The 17,939-nt window shown below is 37.1% G+C and overlaps 2 protein-coding genes and 1 non-coding gene across 3 annotated transcripts; all 3 read right to left on the bottom strand.

The window, feature by feature from the left end:
• Positions 1-1,197, bottom strand: LOC144449667 (neuropeptides B/W receptor type 2-like). Its single transcript, XM_078140241.1, has one exon. It carries the CDS (start codon positions 1,195-1,197, stop codon positions 1-3), a length of 1,197 nt encoding a protein of 398 aa, XP_077996367.1.
• A 6,131-nt stretch (positions 1,198-7,328) lies between these two features.
• Positions 7,329-7,445, bottom strand: Trnai-uau (transfer RNA isoleucine (anticodon UAU)). The gene is made up of 2 exons: positions 7,408-7,445; positions 7,329-7,364 (listed from the first exon to the last, which is right to left on the bottom strand). It is a non-coding gene; the product is annotated as a tRNA-Ile (tRNA).
• A 4,051-nt stretch (positions 7,446-11,496) lies between these two features.
• On the bottom strand, positions 11,497-17,676 carry LOC144449666 (ultra-long-chain fatty acid omega-hydroxylase-like). Its single transcript, XM_078140240.1, has 10 exons — positions 17,455-17,676; positions 16,261-16,408; positions 15,665-15,840; positions 15,232-15,359; positions 14,861-14,923; positions 14,486-14,609; positions 14,039-14,307; positions 13,199-13,394; positions 12,225-12,307; positions 11,497-11,665 (listed from the first exon to the last, which is right to left on the bottom strand). Exons 1-10 carry the CDS (start codon positions 17,626-17,628, stop codon positions 11,497-11,499), a joined length of 1,530 nt encoding a protein of 509 aa, XP_077996366.1. The 5' UTR covers positions 17,629-17,676.
• Positions 17,677-17,939: the final 263 nt, after the last annotated feature.

Genomic DNA, 17,939 nt, shown 5'->3' with positions numbered 1-17,939 from the left:
TTACTCTTTGCTTACAGTCATAGAGATATTTACTATCCCACTTTTAGGAGCACCGCTCTTAACATATTTCTTTTTCGTTCCACAAAACGCCACGACGATACCTTTCCTGAAAGATTCATATTGAATGGAGTAAATAAAAGGATTGACACACATGTTGGTGAAGGCTAGTATTACTGCAAAATCGTGGAATTTGCTGAACAGGGGTATCACTTCGACCACACTGTATAGGAAATATTCCCATGCTTGAAGAGACCAACACAGCAAATAGACTATGGAAACAATAAATAGCGTCTTGGTGACGTTGTGGCGAGCTTTATCTGCTTGCGACCGATTACCGTGTGTATTTTGCACTATGCCTTCGTTTAATTTGGATTTTGAACGTCGCTTTAAAAGTATCAATATGCTGACGTAAGTGAAGCTCATTGCAGTAACTGGGAAAACCCACTCAAGGCAGAAAAAGAGGACACCAGAGACTTTGGATGCGACTTCGCTGTACCATTGTACAGAGCAGTACCCATTATCCGTGTTGTAGTTCGCAAAGGCCCAAAGCAACTCTGCTAAGAAAGGAAAGATCCATACAAAGGCAGCGATTATTCTGGCCTTCGTCCATGTATAGCCACATCGATGTTTCATAGGGTGTAACATTGCGACATATCTCTCCAACGTCATCACTGTCAGGTTTACAGACGATGCCATTATAAACGACCACATAATATAGCCAGATAACCACAATTTGCATAAAATTTCTCCGGCAATGCCTGGTGGTACCCAAATAGACGAAGGGCCACATTTGTTGGCTAGAAATGTGATGGATGTGAGCAAATCGATTATTGATTGATTGATAATAAAAAAGTTTGTTAGAGTTCTTAGACTCTTTGCTCTGATAAAAACGCAACAAACAAAGAGATTGCCTAAAACACCAATGCTGCCGGTGATGGCATTCAAAATCAAGGTCTGTTGAGTGGTAAGCAGTTTATCGTTATCATTTGTCAGGGGAACAGATTCAGTTGCATTGACGTCTGCAGTCAAGTTAGTGTTGTTAAAAGACTCAAACAAAGTTGACACTGGCAATGAACTTGAAAGCGTTGAAATGATGTCCGTAACAGTTTCTGTGATAACCGAAGATGAAGTAGAATTATGGAATGTTTCAAAGGTAGCCATGCTGTCCAGACTGTCGTTTCCGTTGAAGGGTGACATCATTGTAGTGTTGATAGTGCTCAAGGTGGTGTTTAGGATTGTGGTTGACTCAGTTAGATTCATATTCAAAGTATAGTATTCCTTTCCAGGTAATAACAGATATAGTGTCCTTTAGAATTTTCAAATCCAAGGAACTCGGCAGACGTTTCGTCCGAAAGGTCGTTATCCAGATGGCTCCAGATGGCACCTGATGATACTTGTCCACACACGTAGTCGCTGTGTCCGTCACATCATTTTGGACTCTAAATTCAAGGTAAGAACAGACTTCTAAACAAACAAACCTTTATTGTTCGGACTGTTATAACTACAATAGGCAACAATGACAAGTGGGACTGTATGGTAACTCGAAGAAGTGATTGCGTAAGCCTGTGTCTTGTGTCTTTCAGTCAATGTACTGCGTTTTGTGAGTGTCTCCTGACCTGTAAAGGGAAAAAAACAACACTTATCATAATCTACAAACATTTTGTCTGTAAGACGATAATTTTCAAGTCAAAGGAACTTGCCATCTCATAAGTCGAAATATTGTTATATGTAAAATACACACACACACACACACACACACACACACACACACACATATATATATATATATATATATAATCCATTGCAGCCATTTCAGCGCATAGGATTAAAGTCTTCACATTGCAACCTACATCCTACCAGGTCCCCAATTACACAGCTGGGTTAACTAAGGCACAGTCGTGGTTCAAATCTTGCCCAAGGACTTTAGCCACTCAGAAACAAACAGCAGGCAGCGGCGACAGGGCTCAGGACTCAAGTGATGGAAGGCCTATACCAATAATACTCACGATCCTTATGAGTAGTGTTTCCATACCAGACTGTGACTGAAAATGTCAGAACACTCTCAACCACAGCCCAGTAGAATTTCTTTAAAATAGCTTGACTGACACCAAAGCTCTTTAAACGGCGTAGAAAGAAAATGCGTTGTTGAGCTTTTTTTTACAGTGTGATCATCATTTTTCTCCCACTTTAAATCGACTGAGATAAGTGACCCGAGAAAGTTAGTGGTCTGAGGTTAAACGTATCTACGATTTCTACCTCTTTCCACGAATATTCAGGGTGTGTGATGCTGTAACGATGTCGCCTTCTACTCTTCCGTAGATTCTCACTAGAATGCTACTTTGATCTTACTATCTCCAACACTCTCGACACAGCCCAACTATACATAGACACTTACACAGAACTTCTGAGAGAAGGAGATGTAGCTTTATTGAGCTCTCTTAGCTCTCAAACCAAATCTGCCAAAAACTTACAGAAAACAAGTCAATTATATCCTACCCCATTTCCCATAAATCATCTGTGTTCCAGCCCTCTACATGTCATTGGGTAAAAGCAGTCATGAATTAAATTGGCCAAAGATATGGGGTTATGCAAATCCACTACTAAATTAATGCCCTGTTTGGCTTGGGCCAAGTGTAAAGAGATTTACATGTTTCCACACCTGTATGCATTTACTAAACAATAGACTAAAGTAATGCCCTGTTTGGCGTGGGCCAAGTGTAAAGGGATTTGCACGTTTCCACACCTGTATGCATTTACTAAACAAAAGAATGCCCTGTTTGGCTTGGGCCAATTGTAAAGGGATTTACACGTTTCCACACCTGTATTCAATCTGACCATAGACTGTTACTGTACGCATGGGTCTCCTAATACATCCATGCTGTACGCAACATGACTGTAGCACATTATGAACATTTTTGTGGAGTCCCGATTGACGAATGGTTAGAGTTGTCGGCTTGGAATCTACAGGTTGTAGCCTCGTCGCTGCCGTTTCTTTCTGAATGGCTACAATCCCTGGGCAAGGTTTGAACCACGATTATTTGCCTAGATCACCCAGCTGTATAATCGGGTACCTGGTATAGATTTACGTCTTTGCTAAGGATAATAATCACTCGACCCTCACGAGAAAGAGGCATTATACCTATGAGGCTATCGAATCTAAAAAAGCTTTATTATTATTATTATTATTATTATTATTATTATTATTATTATTATTATTATTATAAGCTTTATAAAATCGTTATTGTCATATTCTTTGATTACATTACTGTAAGATAACAAACAGGGTAAAGTTATTGCCGACGAAAAAAAAATATAATGAAGTTTTGTTGTAGATGTGTGTAGAATAAATTTAATCTGTATTGCTAATTAATTTATGATTAGTAGAATATAACTACTAAATTAAAAATTAATTTGGTCATCACACTTCTAATGTTGAGTAATTTAAATAAATAATGAGATAGAACATGTAGTTTAATTATCTATTTCATGTAATTATTTCTACGTATGTATTTTCAATGTTATTTCAACAATGCCGTATTTGAAATCATGGAGCGCTGATTTGAACATATGAGCTTTCATTGATAGTGTATGCGTACTGGCCATGGCATAGCATAGAGTATGTACAGTACCATCGAGTTAGCCATGTTTCTGACAACATACTTGTTGAAGTTACGCACTACTACCAGACGATGGATCTGAAAGTGAATCATGATTCATCCTAAATGATCACAAAATTTATTTGACAAATACATTTTATAGGACGTTATAAAATCGTTAATTATCATGATGTGTATTCATGTGATTTGCTTTACTGAGATCAGCTGTCACCGTTTTCGTTGTTTTAGGTAGGATAATGCAACAGTTACTGAATTGAAATAAGCACATGAATAACAGAATAAGATTCTAATATCACAGTTGTTGTAATGCTACTGAAAGCCATAATGACATCGTACTATGGGAAGTCATACAAGTGAAGTATTAGAATTGACAAGAGTTAGTCTTTAAGGGAATTATACGTGCATATATATTAAGTTTTTTTTAATTGTAATACAGTAGGTGAGGCTGCGGTGTTTGTTGCCATGATGCTTTTTAAGTGGTTTTAGCTTTCGACTTCTATTTGTGTTTTGATTAGTCAACAACAGCTGACATAGTTACCTTTTATCAAATGTCACTTTTACCGCCAACGGAAAAAAATATAGGATTGAATTGAATTGAATTGAATTGAATGAATTGAAATTTATTTCATCAGATAACAAAAAACAAAACAATAAATAAATAAATAAATAATACATTACACTTTCAAACAAATTGGACAAAAGGAAATATACATGTGTTATCTAACGGGGACCATGAAAATAGTTCAACAGAACTAGTCGTGTCCATGGCCCGTACATTCAATTTTAGATTAATTCAAATTCATAAAAGTAAATAAAGAAACATCATAACTGGAATTTTTCATTACAATGGTCATATCCGTAATTCATTCATTTTCTCTCTCTCTCTCTCTCTCTCTCTCTCTCTCTCTCTCTCTCTCTCTCTCTCTCTCTCTCTCTCTCTCTCTCTCTCTCGTCATACCCACTTGATCACTCTCTCTCGTCATACCCACCTGATCAGCAGCGCTCCAAAAATCCCCGATCTTTTTCAGAATTCAATGTATCGGTCGATTAGCACTTTGTCACACCCCAGGATCACACCTCATTAATAGCTCAAAGCAAATCTTAACGTTTAAAATCGACTCACCTTACATTTAGACTTTTTAAAAATCGTTGCAGGACAATATTCAATTCTGCTATGACTGATTTTCTTCTCAAAGTTCACAGCATGTGTACTATATGTGGACGTGGCGCATTGAAACTGACCAATATGATAAATGGACCACTACACAAGGTTTCCTTGTAAATGAATGGGCCCAGTACAACATTTCCAGGTATAGATCAGTATATCGCTTTTCACCGGACCAGACCATTATTAGGTAGGGTTGAACAGAGTATCTGGTCATGCACAAAGTGTAATAGTCTAGCGAATGATACACCTCAAATTCCCCGTGACATAATTTCATGTTTCTATTTTTTTCTATACTTCAATGTCTTATTTCCATATTTCATGTGTCTTGTCATTAATGATATATTTACATAAGTTGATAATGAAACGTACATACGTAATGTATACTGATTGCATGTCGTTCGACAAATACATACTTATTACATATTAAACCAAGATTGTATTTAATCACCATAGCTGTAACATTCTGCCAATAGAAGTTTTCGTTAATCTTTCTCCTTTTTGAAAATACACCAAGCAATCCTTCATTTGAAAGAGTTCAGTCCTTCTAATAGACTGAATTGGTAGTCTACAAGTTGTTAACAGCGCACTGTCTTTCCATCCGTGTTTACAATGTCAGGAACCGTAGTGTGAAGATTACAACACTTCAACAAGTGCATGGTTAAAGTTATAGACCCTACACGAAAAAGTGCACCATTCATCAGTATATGGATAATTAGCATATACGAAGTTATGAGGTTATGAACAAATATTGACATTTTTTCTGCTTATTGATCAAATGACAAGTCTTTAAAGTCTATCAAATTACTGGAAAAAAACACGTCATCAATTATTAAGGATATACACACGAAAGCCATCAAACTCCCGTAATAAAAACATAGGGAAGTGCTTGCCATTGCTTCGTTGAATGTGTTATATAACATTTCTTTGTCATCATTATGAACACACGAAAATACACCTTTGATCAACACCAACACATTACATTATGTATTAACAACATATAAAAAGAGAATAAAAATCTCAAAGTTTACATATACATGTAAGTATATACTATACACACCCGACCGTCACAATTTCACCAATAACTTTGAAGAGTTTAAACACGTAAATACAAATATTACAAATTACGGCTAAAATTTAAGTTGACAGCGGACAGGGTAAAATATTATACTAAATTATTAATTGCTGTACAGGTCGTTCATTGACAGTGTACTTTCGTACGGCAATCTGACAGTAAAGAACAGAAGTAAGCTTTCTCACATCGTCGACACAGCTCAGTGAGAAAGTTCTAGGTTGCCAGCAATCTTCTGTGGCTGACCTATTTCTAATCAGTCAATTGAACAGTATAGTAAGAAGTAATACATTGAATAATATAGGTGACCAGACTCATCCATTACACACTCACTTCCAGAAGCTTCCCTCTGGGCGTCGTTACAAGGTTCAATCATCGATCTTCCCTTCCAAGATCTATGTAATGGTCCAATTTGCAATTTTTAAACCTCATTCTTACCACCAGCAGGGCTTCTTTGAATGCTGTGTGTAACAGTTTATTTCACCATTCTAACGGTATGTAATGAACTATTCTCTGTTTTCACCGATGTATGTAAGTTTAATGTACCGTGTATAATAGTTTGACTAATCTTATATTCTTAAGACGAATTTCTGTGTATGTTTTATATACTGAATATTAGTCTAAGACTTGAATTGTGACATGAAGACATCTTAATTTGCGTTTTACCCCACACGAAAGTTATCAGATGTCAAATAGTATTATGATATAACAAGGGCTATAGATATAGTCAATTTCAAAACACAGATGTGCTCTCCATCCAGTGACACAATGGCGCCATACTTACATGTCAGTAAACGGTTGTGCATTGACATCGGCTGTGGGTTATTGAGTAAATCCAGATATTGTGAGTTCGCGCCTCACCTGGGAAACCATATTTTTCTCTCTCGATATCTTGAGTTTGATGTTTATGTTTAGACCTGAAATGGATCTATACCAAAGGAAGAAAACTACAGATAACTTTTTAATCAGACAACATGGCAGATGAGAAAGTGAAAATTGAGTAAAGAGAACTGATGTCAAACGTAATATATCTTAAGTTATAAGTGATATATGGTATGATGTTATGTGATGCATAGTAGCATATACGGGTTGAGTTCCCCACAAACATATACCCAATGGTAGAGGTATCATTATCAACTAGGATGCACAATTTACATAATTTCATATACGGACCCAATCATAATGCTTACAGTGACCACGTGACAAATGTTATCCAACCAAAGACATGTTATTAGCTAGGGAGGAGTTATAGATTCATGTTCGCTTAAAAATAATAGTGTGTTTTGCATTGTCAAAATTGGCTAAGAAAGCTTCTAAGCTTGCAGTCGCAACACAAATTTCTCCGTACATGATTCTACGTACCCTGACTGACTGAAACTGACTGTTCGGTATAATGGTCTGAGGAAGCTAACGCTTGGCTTCGGTTTTTTTTATAAAGGTTATTTTAAAAACTCATTATTTCTGAAAAAGTAGGTTCCCCAGGTGAGGCTCGAACTCACAACCTCCGCATAACTCAATAACAGCCGATGTCAATGCACGCTCTATCACTGTCATATAAGTACGGCGCGCTAACCGATTGTGCCACTGGGGATCACGACTGCGACTAGGCACCGGATTTGATGAACAATGCGATGGTACTTTAATACAACTTGCATCCCACGTCATAATGTGTTACATAGGATACACGTAGTTGTAGTTAGCATCAGCATGGCCGATGCCTCTAATTCCAGCAACATCAAAGGTGAAGGTCACTGTATTGTCAGCCATCGTACATGCACCTCTCGGCAACGCAACACTTTGTAACACAACTAGTGACATGAAAAATTCGATGAACACAATCAGTGGCACGGTACAATCTACTTTAAAAGTAATGCCACTGTGCTTTACACCCCAGGACTGAGAAAGAAAAATGAGCAAAAGCTGAACCTCATTAGACATCGACGGTAGGCCACCATACAGCAGGTAGAAAGTGGTAAATAATGGAATGTACACTCTTCATTTTCTATTTCAAGAACCAACCTATTGACTTCCAAAAATCTCAAGATTCTTGTTTCAAAAATCTCAAGGCACTACAACTCGAGCTTCCTCTGAGCTGTATCCAAAGAAAACCAGCTACGTTAGTAGACTAGCTGTAACAAAGCCAGAACCGTTACCTAGGAGACAAGAATTAGATGTCATTGGTGAATATATCTCCTTTGCCTTACCACAGTAAAGAAAAAAGAACACCTTCGTGAGATCGAAACTTTTCACTACACCGTCCAAGACACACAGCGGTAAAAATGCCTTACGAGAATGAAAATTAACGAATGCCTAGCGTAGTGATGAAGAATACAAATGACATGTTTATTTTCAATTTGCTGAGATATGTACCGTAGGATGAAGTTAACGCTATATGTTTTGAAACTGGTTGTCAATGAGTAATAATTACCATAGCAACGTAAGTAATTCCGTACATATAATACAAATATTTTTTTTCAATAAGTTAAAGCTTGAAGCTCTTATATTTTTTAGTCGCATAAAATTGATCAATATCTGAGTCACCATTACCTAACAGTGTACGTCTGTCGTATGGTGACTTTGATGAAAGTCCATGAACCGTCTTTTTTCGTAAACCACAGCCTCTTTTAAGGCACCGTCCAAGGCGGGCGCGCCGTGAAGAGATGACGACGTATCAGAGAAGGAAAAAATAAGCTCTGATTTGCGAGAATGATTTATTATAAAAACATAATCATATTCTGCTTAGTAAGCTATGTAGCAATGAATAGATTAATCAATACAATATTTCTAGACTTCAATTGACAGATATAAATATTTACTCCAGGCTAAAGAAGTGCGGAAGTGATGTTGAATCAACATAGTGTACAGTGTGTACGTTCTACTGTTTATTAATTCATGATAGAGTAGCCGGCCGTGTGTACTTTCTACCGTTCATTAATTGATGACTTATGTAACCTACAGACGTGTGTATACAGTGCTACCTAATACATACATTACATACATTACAATCGATTTGATGGACAATTTGACAACATTCATTATTTGGTCATCTACGACTCAGTGTTCACATGGAATCATACCATGGTTTATCGACGCGACCTTTAGATGATGTATGGGAAATTCACTTCAGATGTCAGTCTGTGAATTGTAATATATAATGAATACGTTTGTATTACAGTAACTGTACAAATATATATGTATATATGAGAGTACATCCGCATCCGTAGATTTGATGTTTTAATTATTTTTTCACTATGGAGCTTTTTTTTTCTTGAAAATGAGGGTACATTGTTTTTGTTAATCATTGCATTAACCAACTTTGTATGTTTGCACTTCACTTATCACGATTCTGTTTGCGTTCGTCGTGATGTATATACTATAGATTGAACTAACGATGTTTCCCTTCCTAATTGCCAAACTTGCTCTCAGCAGTCTCAGAATACATGTCAATTCTATGTCAAAATATATTCATTGCTAAGAAAACTTCATCAGCCGCTCATCATTCTCACAAGTCGGAGGACATATTTCTACAGAAGCAGCGAAATGTGTACCTCTTGGTGGGTACGTTTCAGGGGTGCCTTATCAATTAAGCATTTTTTCAAACTTGTCAATTGTTTTCCTTGAAGTATTTTTATTGATTTCATCTAACAAATATTCAACTTAGAATGACGCGATCTATTTGTTGACAATATTAATAAGTGTTTACTTTGATATCCTGATGGATTGGTCAATATTTTTATTTCTATTAATATACATGTACCTAAATAAACTAACTATAAAGGTGAAAGCTAAGCGTTACGGAAACATGTCTCCTTATACTATAATTAGAGTTAAAACCATAGACATTGAAGGGGCCCACTGTAATCCGTGACAACTTGCGTCCACCCCTTCTGCAAATCCAACACTGCATAAGTCATAAGCAATAACACCCTTTTACATCCTTGTTGCTTTGTGTTTTGAAGAGGAAAGTGACACATGTTGTAACGGATTCACTGACTGTATTAAAACTGTACTGATTTAGATCCTTGGCAACGCATTGTTGCATCTACTTATTATGAATCATTCAACCATTTGCTTCCTGTTAGAACGTGAACAGTCCCTTTAACAATGTTGAGATTGGTATTGCTACATATATTAAGCATGTATATTTGTATTTGATTTCAAAATGTACTGTTGAGCAGTGACGTCATAGATGATAAATAAATGGTCAGATTTCAATTGGTTTAACTTCAACTTCAAGTTGATTACTCAAGACACAATTGATCACTACATCACGTCCAGTCTGTACATTTATCTGTTGCTTCCCTGTATAACCATACCGTATAGTTTGATTATTTGTGATAGCCTTAACAGACCCTCTAGGTTAACAGTATCAAACGTCCTCTCTATGTCAAGCATAAGCATACCCGTGTAATTTCACTTTCACTTTAACATTGAAAAGATGAATCAAATAGGTGTTAGTTAGGGCGGAATCCGGACTGCAATTCATGCAGTAGCTTGTTTCCAACGGAATAATCATTCGTAAATAATGTGTTGCTAGCTTTAATAATTAATCCTGCCATGATCACTGTCTTGACCCCGAAGAGGGTTTTAAACACAACATTAAGAACAGCTCCAGGTCTGTCCATCCCGACTTCAGTTTTGCTGTTTTCCTTGATTGGAGGGACTCAGCAACACTACAAGTACACGATGACAAAATTGGCCATGCGACATACAGGGAGTACGTGACAACAGACGCCATCCTTAAAAAAAACTAGGAGAGGTTATTCAATCCTTCAGTTTACTTGAACTCATACTAGATAGAATTTTATACAGCTGATCAAAAGTCCCACTACTCAACATGAATTTGCAGACACATTAAATCTCTGTGATAAATGCAACGTCTAACCTGACACTACCAGCCGGTAACTTTCCTACGAGTTTAGAAACAGGTGTTGTGAAATTAAGCTTGTTGAAATGATCAGGAAAATTAGCTTTATGCAATATGGTATTACCACATGGCTTGCCGTGTTCCATATACTCAAAATAAACCAACACAAAAATCATATCGTCACATTTGCTATTTTTAATAATAAAAATTATATTAAATAATTGTAATGTATCGAATGTTGAATGGTCAGAAATCTAACTCTTTCTGTGTACGTCAAGATTTATTCATGCTTTACAAAAACTAACTACAGGAACCGAGTACAGTGGAATAATAGCTTCGGTAATATAAAGTACATACAAAACATAGAAAATTATCAAAACGGGGTATTCATTCTGCTGTGATGGTTGGTATTTCGTTATTATCCAAAACTACCAAGATGCATATGGAATAGGTAACAACGAAAATCGATTGTTTCCCCCCCAAAAAAAACCCCAAAAAACAAAAAACAAAACAAACAAACACCATACTCTCCAATTGGTTAAAAAAAAACAATAATATTTACCCATTCTTTAGGTATGATATTCAAGTATATGTGATTTATTGTATTCAAAACGAAATACTGTAATGGACGGTAAAGTCGTGCTCTTTGCTGACTTGTACCGCAATTTTATTTTCATGGTTGTTATCGTGAGTTTATTTTCGTCAGTGGTGAAATAGTGAGTTTGATATCATTATTTTAGTTACGCGGTTGTATAGTGAATTTGATTTCATGTTTTCATTGTCGTGGTCGTATAGTGAGTTTGATGCCATGTTTTGCCTTTAACACCAACAATGGGATCCGTTCTACACTGTGATTAGGGTCGACTTCTATCCAATACTTGTGAAGAATTCTTGACACAACAACCTTTTCTTCATTCAGTGCAAAATTTTGTCCAATGCAATTTCTGAAAGAAAACATGAAAACATAATTGCTGTATAATGCACATGAAATCATTGCGATATCGACAGAACTAATTCATATATATTGAAAGCTATACTGTAAAATATTTCGCAGGGAGAGTTCTTAAAGGGATGATATGAGCGCCCCCAACGGCTGATCTTTCAGTCAAATTGAAAGTGGAAAAGAGCGCCCCCAACGTCTTTTCCATTCTACGTTTCTTTTGTACTGCTGTGACGGTTGAAATCTCGATAGCTGAAAAGGGAAATCTCGATAGCTGTAAAGGGACGACATTTTAATTAGCCTACTCCATGTTAGTTAGCCTTTACCGAGATAAGTTTTACCTGGCCAAGAAAAAGTAAGCAGATTTGTGTAAATGGCTTCCTCCATGTTAATCTGAACATTCTGAGGGTAATTTTTCCCATTTGTACTTTATTTATACCTACGTATGTACCCTCAGAGAAACTGAAATTGTTTGTTCATCTGTGATAGTTTAAATTTTGATCATCTATCATCTAATTAGGATTGACAACTAAAATAACACAGTGCATGTATCAATACATTACCTTGGTCCGGCCACAAATGGAAGGAACTGAAATGGGTCCATGTTGGCAACATTTTCAGGACTGAAACGTTCAGGTTTGTATACCTGGGTATTTAAGATAAAATAAACAAAGTGTAAACAAGTGATCAGAGACAGAGATGTAATCAGATAACAGCAAAGATTGTTAGATGAGCCACTGACTTCTATAATCAAGCATATGGTATGGTTTGGTTTGTAAGTAGCAGGTATAGAAAAAGAAATGCTTCATATACTATATACATATACTATATGTAAAGACTGTAAGGTACGTCGCTTCGCTCCGCCCTCACCGGTATCTTCTCTTCGTGATATGGGTTGCCCGATGTATGAGGGCGCCCTGTCACGGCGTACCTTACAGACTACATATACTATACAGTACAACAATTATTTGATGGTATAAAGTTCTGAACTATGACATTAAACATCCCGGGACACAACGAAATAAACCCCCCTCCCCAATTCAGACAACAAAGCTGAGTAAAACTGAGGCGTAATTATACTGTGACAGCAAATTTACACTTTCAGTTCATATTTCCCTCAACCATAGACGTTGGAGAAACGTGGCCTGTTTGCACACATTGGCCATTGGTCAACGTCCTATACATGCACGCACAGGGACACGTATTATGCTTAGATTGTTGTTCCCCTGAGAAATTATCACACGAATCCTGCTACTACAAATGTATCAATATACGCTCTACACTATAAGATAACTACTTTCGACCATAAAGGTAGGGGAAATATATTAAAGTCATCAAAACGTTATACTAGTATTTAGCCTATAGCCAAGGAAAACAACACTCTAAGAAATATTACGTGCCCCTATGGTCTATGTCGGTTAGTACTATGTAAAGCGCATCGTGGTTAATCTCTGCAGATGCGGGAAATTGAAATTGCAGTATGGAGCATCAACATTGGAGGTACCGTTTTCACCCTTTATAGAACCGTAATACGTACGTTGTGCTCTGGCCACACATCTGGGTTGTGATGCATACCAAACACATTACATTCCACGACTGTTCCAGGCTTAATAACTTTGCCATCAATGTTAATTTCCTTCTCAGCACTTCTATGAACACCTGGCACTGGTGGATACATCCTGAGTGACTCCTTAATACACTGTGTTAAGTATTGAAGTTTAGGAAGATCGTCCCTATGGAAAGACAAGGTACATAATAGTATATATATGAGAATGTCACGATGAGCAATTGTGCGTGTAACTATGTGTTCATGCGGTCGGGCGCGCGTGTGTGTTGGCGTGACTTCTATTTCCAACATCTCAAAAATAGGCCAATCACAAAAATCAATCGAATAATCTTAATGTTGATCGTTATAAAGGAAAGACAGAAAAAGAATATATAACACAACTTATCAATATAAACAGTAATATATGTGATCTGTTGACCAGTAACTAAGTGTTCAATGTTTCAATCGTAAACCAAAGACTCAATCTATCAGTCAATTCATACCCATCCACTCACGAGTTCTAGCAACCATTTCGATTTGACATCCATGATAAAGGAACATCGTTGGGTGTTAATTCCGTTTTTTCAAACGCGTTGTATATTTGTACACAGCAGGTCACTACACTTACGTACTTTCTAAACAGCGCAAGTTCAGATATGATTACAAGTTTGGTGTGAAAAAACATGTCTAGATCTAGACCTGTTTGATTATTGACAGGTTGTTGCAGACTAATTCCATATACACACCCTTAAGGCTCACTTGATAAGATAACACTCAAGCAATGACATGGGACTGAAACCCGCGTCTTTATATTTACGCCTATTTACTCACCATTCGATGTCATCGGTGTTTTTATCTTGAAGTACCTGATCGATTTCTAGTTGACACTTTTCCTGATGTTCGGGATGTTTGGCTAATGAGTACAGTGTCCACGATATCCCACTAGCCGTAGTATCGTGGCCTTCAAACAGAAATGTGTCGCATTCTGCTCGTATTTCAGAATCTGTCATACCATTACCATCACTATCACGTGCAGTCAACAATACATCTAGAAAGTCCATGTATTTCCTTCCACTCGATTCGGTAGGCGACTTCCCCTTCTGTTTAAAATATAACAAATTAAATTTCAGCATGCATGGAAGAGTACCTCTAATCGAGGACAAATTCAGACGGCATACATACCGACACCATATGACGATTCGCCACTATTTCAAGATGCTTTTTTTTGTCTACAGCAAAAAGCAAACAGTATCAGAATTGCATGATCGAATACTTTACCAGTTCTTGTCGTCTTTTCTGAATGAGATCTTCTGATGTCTTGTGTACATATTCACACATTTCTTTATAACGTCTTCCAGGTTTTGACAAGAAGAATAATCTGTCTATCATCATCCAGGGATTCCTGAGCAGAAGAGAAAACTAAGGTAGATAGATAGATAGATAGATAGATAGACAGATAGATAGATAGATAGATAGATAGATAGATAGATAGATAGATAGATAGATAGATAGAGATGATGTGCGTGTGTACATACATACATACATACATACATACATACATACATACATACATACATACATACATACATACACACACACACACACACACACACACACACACACACATAAATTGTAAAGTACTGAGTGACTTACACTAGTCTATTCTGGGTAAGTTCAGCCAATTCACGCACTGCTACAACGTATGGATGATCGACCCTGTAATATAATTGATGTCAATTATTGTCTAGTCATCTGCGAAAGCGAACCATTTGCACGAAACACCAAGATTTGGACAGAGAACGGCTAAAGTTGAGAGTATGGTACCAAGAAAAATTTCGGAATGAAATGAACTGACTTTCAGGGCTAAAGTTGATGAGGTTAAAAGTGAGTGAAGACTTGACGGAGAGCAATTCATTCCTCGGTTACCGGTTCTATAGTTTGCAAGCCGGGTTCGCAATGTCTACAATGTCCGTACTTTTAAATGATGATATGATTATGGCATGGAATACATAATATTACCTCACCCTTGTACTTGACAATTGTTGTCCTGCCATGTGAATGCACAACGAAGTAATATATCCAGAGTCAAAAGACTAACCAGCTGGAATGCCTCGAAACTTTCACCACTCTTACTGTATTTATGTAGCTTGTCCTGTTGATATACAGAGAGACAGAGATATGTAAATAGATGGACATACATACATACATACATACATACATACATACATACATACGTTTGTCACTTTGATTATTCACTCACAAAATAACCTAGTCAGTCAGTCAGCTGGTCAATTAATCTATCAATCAACAAATTAATAAACAACTTGACACACAAAATTGATAAATGTAAGACAAATGAACAAAACAGAGGTTTACACATCTTCCTTGAAGTCACCCCAATATATATATATATCATGTACCAAAGCAGTGTTGCGTCAAAGATTTAAGAAAACTTACCAGGAATATATCAGTTGTTTGATTGTACACTTTAAAGTAAGGTTTGAGAATCTCAAAGTGAAAAGCTGGAGTGAGTAGTTTTCGACTTCGTGTCCAACGGTCACCATTACTTATGAGTAACCCTAATCCTAACCAGGGTACAAGAAGACCGTAACCACCGAACCGTGGTTTGTGATCTGTAGAATGTATAAAGCATATGATGTATGCAACGTATATAGTGCTAAGATTAAAATGTATATGGCCTGCATAATTTGAAGTTGATATGCAATAATTACAGTACAGCCCCAGTCTGTCCTACAGGCATTACAGTTGTTTTGAGTGGCAACAGAAAAATGAAGGAAACGTGTCAGTACCATGACTGTTAACTTTTGTGTGTTGTTATTGTTCAGATTTTGACTGTTTGCAGGTGGTTCACTTGGTATTAAAAGCAATTATAGTTTTGACCTGGCAGTGTGTAATAGTTAAAATAGTATAGACTACAGAACTAAGCATTGTAAATCGTACATTTATTACTGTGGTCAAAAGTCGAGTCTATAAATGTGATCCATTGCAGTCATTAAAATCGAAAATACCAAATAAATACCTACGATACTTACCACAACTTTTGAGAGCTAATTTCATCAGTCTCGGATTATTCATGACGACACACGGTATAAATGGACCGTACCAAAACGAGTATCCCTCCGTGAACTTTGCCGACAAGGCATGGCGCCATCTTACAGATTCTTCTCCAAGAGGAGGATGCTGGAAGAGTTATTAACGTTAGTGAAATATCAATTTTTGAATATGGCTATCTAGCCGACCATCGTATAGCGCTAGGATTACCTTATATATAAACTGTATTAGAAACATCATCACTTGATATGAATCAGAAAAAACACTACAATTGAGGAAGTAGTCCCTTGAGCCATTGCGCTCTTTCTTTTAAAGAGCTGTAACCAGTCGACCTTTTCTTCTATTTACAGTATTTTGATCAAAATTACGAACGGAAAAACCCATAAACATCTGAAATACCTATACATTACATTATATCACATTATTGTCGATGGCCGGGTACAAAATTGATTTACCTAAAATTTTGTTTTAAAATATACTTGAAATCAAATTTGTCATTTGCGACTACACACTATGAAATGGGTCAATCTACGTTGATGACGTACTGTATCTTTTCAACGGAAATTATTACAGTAGACATTGCAAACCCGGGTTGCAAACGACAGAACCTCGAGTTTAGTGGTCTGAGATAGAACCAATAACTGCAAGAAATTGCCCTCTATCAAGCTTTCACTGTACGTCATCAACTTTATCCCGCGGAACATTATCAATGAAAGAAATTTTGTTCCACACCGACAATTTTCTTTGTGAGAGGCATACCCTTTTCACAAGACTTTGTTTAATTAATCTAAATTGTTTTTTCCCAACTTGTAGTTTGACAATTGACAATTTGTCATTTGCGACTTTCTTAAGGCACTGTTCCAAGGGTTCACATCATACCGAACACACCATTGCTCATCATTGCTTTTTTTCGAAGTTCGCATGTAATCAACAATCCATCGGTACATAGATCGTGCGCATAGTGTATGTATTTAATGTCACATGATCCCGCCATGGGCGTGGTAAATCTAGCCTCGTCAGGCCCTCGGCAATGGTAGTCTGAAGTCTTGTTCAATCCTTGACAACCACTTCATCGTTGTCATCATCCGGTTCACAAAAAAATCCTGCAATATTTGAATCTTTGTCCCAAAATAACAGCTGTACTACTAAGTAATTTCTACGTAATATATACTCACATCTTTGAGTGAACCAGCCAGCCATGATGTTTTAGGACCAGGCCACTGCTGAACACATTTAGATCTCTGACGCAAGTCTCTAAAAAATACGAACAGCGTGAATAGTGTGTTAGCTACTGTGATCAGCACGACAACAGCAATGATCACGCTGACTGCAGACAGTAGAGTAACCATTTCGTCTACGACGTAAAGAACACGACAACTCCCGTGTCGACCTTACGGCAATCACTGTTCACGGTTATCTACATTGGGTACAATACGTTGGCCTAAAACGGTGGACGTATAAAAGGTCATGGCAGAGCGTAAGGGTCATTCTCGTCAATGTATTTAGGAATGGGCAAAGGTTGGTCGAGGTAATCGACCTAGTAAATCTCTTCAGATTATGTAGTGATCGTTTCGAAAACAAGTAGAAAAGAAATCCCCATCGTGTGCGAACGTACAAGTTTAGTTACATACATTCTTCAACAACATTCCACCTGACCACT

This window comes from Glandiceps talaboti, chromosome 18, assembly GCF_964340395.1.
Source record: "Glandiceps talaboti chromosome 18, keGlaTala1.1, whole genome shotgun sequence".
Classification (NCBI taxonomy): Eukaryota; Metazoa; Hemichordata; class Enteropneusta; family Spengelidae; genus Glandiceps; species Glandiceps talaboti.
This window is presented reverse-complemented; position numbering and strand designations above follow the sequence as displayed.

Coding starts and splice junctions, on each gene's coding strand:
- LOC144449666 (XM_078140240.1), bottom strand. CDS start 17,628: ATGGTTACTCTACTGTCTGCAGTCAGCGTGATCATTGCTGTTGTCGTG. Junction 14,610..14,860: donor CTTACCCAGAATAGACTAGT/GTAAGTCACTCA, acceptor TCTTCTGCTCAG/GAATCCCTGGATGATGATAG. Junction 14,308..14,485: donor AGAAAAGACGACAAGAACTG/GTAAAGTATTCG, acceptor TATTTTAAACAG/AAGGGGAAGTCGCCTACCGA.
- LOC144449667 (XM_078140241.1), bottom strand. CDS start 1,197: ATGTCACCCTTCAACGGAAACGACAGTCTGGACAGCATGGCTACCTTT.